The sequence below is a fragment of the Triticum urartu genome, chromosome 7A, assembly GCF_056163025.1.
Source record: "Triticum urartu cultivar PI428250 chromosome 7A, HENAU_Tu73, whole genome shotgun sequence".
Classification (NCBI taxonomy): domain Eukaryota; kingdom Viridiplantae; phylum Streptophyta; class Magnoliopsida; order Poales; family Poaceae; genus Triticum; species Triticum urartu.
The window spans coordinates 392,054,573-392,062,202 of record NC_141879.1 but is presented as its reverse complement, the minus strand read 5'-3'; the positions used below and the strand labels follow the sequence as shown (position 1 = coordinate 392,062,202).

The 7,630-nt window shown below is 55.7% G+C and overlaps 1 protein-coding gene across 1 annotated transcript; it reads right to left on the bottom strand.

The window, feature by feature from the left end:
* Positions 1 to 2,051: 2,051 nt before the first annotated feature.
* On the bottom strand, positions 2,052 to 2,522 carry LOC147959707 (uncharacterized). Its single transcript, XM_087532856.1, has one exon. It carries the CDS (start codon positions 2,520 to 2,522, stop codon positions 2,052 to 2,054), a length of 471 nt encoding a protein of 156 aa, XP_087388982.1.
* Positions 2,523 to 7,630: the final 5,108 nt, after the last annotated feature.

Sequence of the window (7,630 nt, the reverse complement as noted above, 5' to 3'; positions counted from 1 at the left end):
GGGATGAGCAGGAGGCCAGTCAGCAAACACAGGTGGCCGCGAAGGGCAACAGGCAAGCAGGTGGTGATCATAAGGTAACTCATGCAAGGAGGTGAGCTAGTTCGAATAGATGCAAGAACGATACATGCCACAGGAACGGACCCATGCGGCCTAGGGATGATGCAGCCCGATGGGCGCCCCCAACAGAGTAAGCTAAGGATGGAAAAGGATGCATGTTGCAGGGACATGCCCATGCAACCTAGAGATGATGCAACCCAAGGGGCGCCCCCAGCTGAATAAACTAGGAAATGTCACCTGGCACCGTTGTTGAAGAGGCGTTGGAGCAACTGAAGATGCACGCTAAAGAAGTCACTCCTCACGAGTCGTCCGGCGGCTGGTTCCCAGGGGACCCTGGAGGTTCCGGCTCCTCCTCCCCCAAGACGGCCTTGCGCCTGGCCTCGCGAGCCGCCAGGGCGCCCTGCGTGAGCCAGTTGAAGGCGACAGCTGCGTTCGACAAGCCAAAGGGCATGCGAACATAGCTGTGTGGGGGGCCTCCGTACCGACCAATGCTCGATGGCCAGAAGCGCCCCTGAGATGCGGCCCTGTTGAGCCCAGGAATGTCGATGCAGGCGCGCAGCTCGTCGTCCGCACCAGGACAAGAAGCTGCGCCAGGTGGTGGGCAGCGGTCGTCGCACAAGGCTCTTGCCTCTTGAAGCTCCTTGGTGGTCTTGGTGATGAACTCCTAAGCACCGGGCACCTCGTGCCTTATGCCCTGATGTGGGAAGCGTGTGATGAAGCATGCCTCCATGTGGTGCCCGAGTGCCACCCTCATGACATTGGCTAAGTCTGAGGTCCTCCAGAAGAGAGCCTCCAAGCCAAGCCTGAGGAGGGCGCCAGGCACGCCTTCCTATGCGAGGGAGGGAGGTGCCCCATCTATGGGTGCAGGTCCTAAGGTGGTGCTGCTGGAGACGCTGCTCTCCTGAAGCCCTCGATGGAGCAACCGCTTCTTCTTCTTGGGGATGGTCTCAGGAGGGTAGACGGCACCTTTGTTATCTGAGTCTTCAGCCGCTGCATCTTGGTAAGCACGCTTGAGGGAGCACACCGCGCCCTTCTCCTCGCAAGCGACCGTGATGATGCCGCAGCTCCCGAGCATCTTGAGGACGTTGTAGCCATGATGGGTCATTGCCATAAACATGGCCAGGGCTGGGTACCCAAGGATGACGTTGTACGGTAGGCAAGTGTGGGCGATGTCGAAGTCGATGAGCTCGGTGCGGTAGTTGTCGCGCCTGCTGAAAGTGACAGGAAGGCGGACCTGCCCGATCGGGGTGGCGGAGCTGTCGGTCATTCCTGAGAAGGGCTTGGTAGGCTGCAGCTGGTCGTATGGCACCTGGAGGCGGTCGAACATTTCGACGGACAGGACATTGAGCCCCGTGCTACCGTCAATGAGGGTCTTGGTGACTTGGACATTGCCGACGATGGGTGAGCAGAGCATCGGGAGGGCGCCGACATTTGCCGCACACTTGAGTTGGTCAAAGGAGCTGAAGGTAATGGTGCACTTGGACCACCTAAGCGGGCGTGCGGCTTCGAGCCTGGGGAGGGCAGCGCTCACCTCGTGAGCAAACTATTTGAAAATACACTAAGAGGCTGGGCCTGAGCGGCACCCAAGATGCAGGCGATGGCGCGAGGCTCCTGGAAGCCCCCAGCCCCCTCGTCCTAATGATGGTTGTCGTTCCTTCTTGGTGGTGGCAACAATGGAGGGAGGCCAGCGTTTCCCTGAGGGCGGTCCTCACGAGGCTGGTGTCTCCAAGCACCCTCGCAAGGCTGGTCCTGCCAGCGGTCCTCACGAGGCCGGCCGTGATACTCCTAGCAGGGGCCGCAGTCGTCCCAGCGTCCTCCACTTCGTCCTCCTCCTCGGCCGTAGCCTCGGTCGTTGCGCTCGGGGTGTCGGCCGAAGCGCCCATCACGGATGGCCCTGAGCTCTTGACAATCGTTGGTGTTGTGGTTGTGCACGTTGTGGAAGGCACAGAACAGGCGGTTGGCCTTGGATGACTTGGGATGGTCACAGCCGTGCTTCATCTCTGGCTCCGCCGCAAGCACAACAGCCCTTTGCGCTTCACATCCTTGGTCTTGGCATTCTTGTCTTCTGGGTCAGCTGCTAGAAGCTCTAGGAGGGAGAGGTGTCCCTCCTCAGCCCTTGCGCACTTGGTCGCCATGTTGAACATCTCCAGAGGTATGCACAGGTCTTCGTGTATGGCGAGCTCCTCCTTCATCTTGACATCATGGATGCCGTCGGAGAACGCCGAGATGATGGCTTCGTCCGTCACCTTGGGAATCTTGAGGTGAACGTTGTTGAAACGCTGGATATACTTCTGCAGGGTCTCCCCTGGCTGTTGCTTGATGTGCCGCAGGTCACCAGCGGCAGGCGGGAGGTTGCGAGTGCCTTGGAAGTTGGCGACGAAGCGCTCGCGCATCTCACCCCAGGAGGAGATTGATCCCACAGGCGGGTTTAGGAGCCACGAGCACGCGCCGTGCTTGAGGGCCATGGGAAACAAGTTTGCCATGACCTTCTCGTCGCCGTTGGCCACCTCGATGCTCAACTCGTAGATCTGCAAGAACTCAGCAGGGTCGGGGGTGCCGTCATAGCGCAGAGGCAGGTCGGGCTTGAACTTGCTGGGCCAGACGACGCAGCGCAACTCAGGGGTGAAGGCGCGACAACCTGCCGTGGTCACTGGAGCCCTCCGTGGAGGCGGAGCCCGGTCTTGGTACCCATGCGCCGCCGCCACAGGCAGCGCACGATCCTGACATGGTGGTGCAGGGAGTGCGGGAGCGTCTTCTTACGGCCGGGGGATCTCTCGGCAACTTTCTTCTTCGTGCACGGGCACACTGCGCGGCGGGTCTCGTGATACGTCTCCAACGTATCTATAATTTTTGATTGTTCCATGCTATTATATTATCTGTTTTGTATGTTTATGGGCTTTATTATGCACTTTTATATTATTTTTGGGACTAATGTATTAACTGAAAGCCCAGTTCATATTGCTGTTTTTTGCCTATTTCAGTGTTTCACACAAAAGGAATATCAAACAGAATCGAAACGGAATGAAACCTTCGCGTCGATCTTTTTTGGAACAAACACAATCTAGGAGACTTGGAGTGGACGTCAAGGAAGCAACGAGGTGGCCACGAGGTAGGGCGGCGCGCCCCCACCCTCATGGGCCCCTCGCAGCTCCACCGACCTACTTCTTTCGCCTATATATACTCTTATACCCTGAAAACATCGATGGGAGACACAAAACCACTTCTCCACCGCCGCAACCTTCTGTATCCATGAGATCCCATCTGGGGGCCTTTTCCGGCGATATGCCGGTGGGGGATTCGATCACGGAGGGCTTCTACATCAACACCATAGCCTCTCCGATGATGTGTGAGTAGTTTACCACAGACCTTTGGGTCCATAGTTATTAGCTAGATGGCTTCTTCTCTCTCTCTCTTTGGATCTCAATACAAAGTTTTCCTCGATGTTCTTGGAGATCTATTCGATGTAATTCTTTTTGTAGGGTGTTTTCCGAGATCCGATGAATTGCAGGCAGGTTCAAGAGCCACGAGCGCGCACCATCCTTGAGGGCCATGGGAAACCAGTTCACCATGATCTTATCATCGCCGTTGGCTGCCTCGATGATCAACTCGTAGAGCTGCAAGAACTCAGCAGGGTCGGGGGCACCGTCGTAGCACGAAGGCAGGTTGTGCTTGAACTTGCTCGGGGCTGAAGGCACGACAACCCTCCATGGTCACTGGAGCCCGCCATGGAGGCGGAGCCCGGTCTTGGTACCCATGCGTCGCCGCCGCAAGCGGTGCGCAATCCTGATGTGGTGGCGCAGGGAGTGCAGGAGCGTCTTCTTGCAGTCGGGGGATCTCTCGGCAGCTTCCTTCTTCATGCGCGGGCGCCCTGTGCGGCGGGTCATGCCGCATGGCCACGTGTCTCGGGGCGAGGGCGGCGTCTTGATGCGGAGGTGGTGAAGGCGCTCCATGGGCTACATCGCCCGCAGTTGGAGGTGGGCGAGGCAGCGAGAGAGAGGTGCGGGGGAGCCTCCAGCGGCGCTGACGAGCTCGACAATGCGGTCCAGCCAGTCTTCATAGAGGTCATCAACCGGGCGATAACGCAGGAGCTCGCATGCCATGAGCAGCGTGGCCTGCGCGTCTGTGGGTGCGGGACGAGCGTGGGACGACCAGCCAGCCAGAGTTAGCGACGGGGTGGTGGTGCGTCCGTCCCGCGGCACAGAGGAGTTCAGCGACAAAGATTGCTGCTCGTTTCCCGTCGGGCCGGTGGCGGCGTTGGCAGCGGGTGATGGAGAACGGCGGGGGAGGTCCACCAACAGGCACCATCTGAGTGACACGAGCGGCGAGGGCGTCCTGGCACTCAACACGGGCTCGGCGAGCATCGGCCATGGATGCGGCGGAGCAGTGGTACGTCGATCGACGGGAGAAATGCTTTAGCGCACCCCCATCTGGCGTGCCAAATGGCGGATTGCAGGTTCCGACTAACCCTTGAGGTTCGAACTCTGGGTGCGCATGAAGAACACTCTCTCCCTAGCTCGCTCGCTCAATGATCTCACGGCCTAGATCGACGAACCCAAGGAATAAGAGACACAAGGGTTTATACTGGTTCGGGCCACCTTGCGGTGTAATACCCTACTCCAGTGTGGTGTTGGTGGATTGCCTCACTGGCTAAGGATGAACTAGTACAATGGGTGAACAGCCTCAGGAGGAGAGGTGTTCCTGAGCTCGGCGAGCTGGTGGATGTGAGGATGGAATGGATCCAATCCAAGATGAGTCGATCCCTCCCTATGGTGGTGGCTAGTCCTATTTATAGAGGCCCTGGTCCTCTTCTCAAATGTTAGGCGGGAAGGGATCCCACAACAGCCAAGTTTGAAGGGAGACAAGTAGTACAAGCTGTCCTGAGAAAAGGTGGTCTTCGCTTGCCAAAGGCTCTGGTGGTGACGCCACTTTGGCTCCGTGGTGACCTCCGTCCTGTCGTCCTGTTGGTCTTGGTCTTGTTGCACCGATATGGAAACCTTTGCTTGATGCCTCGGGACTCCTCTCCTGCACCTGCCTCTTTAGCACGACAGAGGAAACTGGTACATTGCACCCGCTGGTGCCCGCCTGGCCTTGGTCGTCATGGCTCACATCACGTGAACCTCGCGAGGTGCCCCTTGCATAGAGATCTCCGCTCCTCGGGAGCCAACCTAATGACGCTGCTCCCGGGGAGGTCTTGGTGTCGTCCGCCTCGCGAGATTTGGCGCCTCGTGAGGGTCTTGAGTGGTTGCTACTGAAGATGGGTCATACCAGGCCGTTGGTGGAGCCATGCACAGGCCCGTAGGCAGGCAAGTCTGGGCACCCCCGGTCCCAGAACACCAAAAAAAGGTTCCCGAACTTTTCCTTTTACATGCTTAATTGAGGACGCTAATAATTCCCGAACGTTCGAGATTTATCATTTCTGTCCCAAAACTAATGAGATCACCTTACGACACTAAATTATTCCTAATAAAAGCCACGACGCTTGCAGGAGCGCTTGCGGCACACCATGAGTGCCCTGGTGCGCGGCCATTTCCTAGCGCGACGACACAATACCTCTTCCTCGGCCTCGCAACTCACGAGGTGCTGATTGGCATCTTGTCGGCAGGCGAGCGCGATCTCACCGGTCTGGTGCTCCGGCACCAATAGGTACTCCTCCTTGCTAGAAGCATGCACCTAGTCCACATACTGCCAAGTGTAGATGAGGCGCTTGGGCCCGATTGCACTCAGGGCTTTCGCACGGGCGTCCTCCGCCACCCACACGGCCCTCGCACGAGCCTTCTGCCAAAGAGCCAATTGCCTGACTCTCTCGAATGCGACATAGGCCTGCCAGGCAGCATGCCTCATGGCGTGCTTCTCTTCCTCGACCTTCTTCTCTGCCTCTCTTTTGGCGCGCTCTGGCATAGGCAAAGCCTCCCACAAGGCGACCTCCATTTCTTTCCAAAGCTCCTCCAAGCTGGGGGGGGCTCGGCGGGCGGCACGACATTCTCCTCATAGCAGGGAGCCGACGCGTCCTCTGATGCGTGTGGTGGCAAGACTGGGAACACCGACGCGTCCGCCTCGACGCGTCGCGGTGAGGAGCGAAACGCCGACACGTCATCCTCCATTGGTGGTAGCGTGGAATGGAACACTAACATGTATTCCCCGACTAGTGGCGGCGAGGAACGGAACGACGACACGTGACCCTCCGCGCGGGGTAGCGAGGGACGCCTAGGGCTTGGGAGGGGCGACACTATGGTGGTCGAAGGGTCCTTAATTGAGAGGGAGGGGGAGGAGATAAAGGTGATGAATGTGAGCGTTCTTCCGAATGCCGTGGAAAGCACATTATTTATAGCGAGCAATGCCACACCTACGTAAGATATGTTGCGTGATTAATGTAACAACTAGGTGGGCATATTTTTGTTGGAGTAAATTACGGGGGACGGGAGTGGTGGAAATATTGCTGGTCAGAACGGATTGGACGAGCGTGGGGGAGGAGAGTCATGCATGCAGATTGTTTTCAAACGGGAAAGAGTGGTGGGACTGCCGGAGGGAGGAGAGTCAAGGATGCAGATTGTTTTCACACATGGAGAGGAAAAGATTTGGAGACGAACGGGCTTCCTGCAGGTATGGGGAACGGTGCATAAGTCACCTTACATGCAATGAACTGACCATTGCATGCCGGGCTAGGTAGTCTCAAGTCATTAAAAACAAACACGCACCACACATGCTCAAATTTCAAGGTGCACTAAATTATTTCATGCAAGGATTAAGAGAATATTGACTAATGCATGTAAAAATTCTTTGTCATTTTGTGTTCATGCATGCATGCAATGCAAAATGCATTGGTAAACACAATTTTTTGGGAAGAACGAGAGCATTAATTCAGTACTTTTGCAGACTACAAAAACTATTCCATCGCCTCTATCTTGGTAAGAGTAGGTGAGATTTTTCAATCGAGCCCTTTAAACTAGAAGGGAGGTAGTAGTACTCTTATAGCGAACCTTTTGTGATGACTATATATGACATGGCAATATCATAACGCATCTGGACGGAGGAACTAGTCTGTATAGTGCATATATGTTTTGTCTGAAGTCAAAGTACCTCTACTTTGACCTAATTTATAGAAAAATCTATCTACATTCGCAATGTCAAATCAATATTTTTATATTCATTATGAAATGTAGTTTCATAAAATATATATTTGGTATTGTAGATATTGATATTTTTAATATAAATTTGGTCAAACTTTGCAAACTTTGACTTGAAACAAATATTGCGCGGCGTAAAAGGACCAGAGGGAGTATCATGCATGCAGAGTAGGCAAAAACATTACTCATTTATAGCCGTCCGAAGTCCCGAGGGCGCGACCGTGCGAGGGAGGCACAATGGTTGATGGCATGGCGCCGGCATGGCGTGCGAACACGCAGAGGCTATACCGTCAGGCCTACGATGTGGGTCTAGTAGACATGACATCTAGTGGGTCCCGCATAGTACTCGAGAACTCTTTGGGGGCATGCAGAAGTTTATCCACCGGGCAAGCCCCCACCCCACGCCGTTCGCATGCCCTACTCGTCCACATCTTCTACCTTACAACAGT

Coding starts and splice junctions, on each gene's coding strand:
- LOC147959707 (XM_087532856.1), bottom strand. CDS start 2,522: ATGGCCCTCAAGCACGGCGCGTGCTCGTGGCTCCTAAACCCGCCTGTG.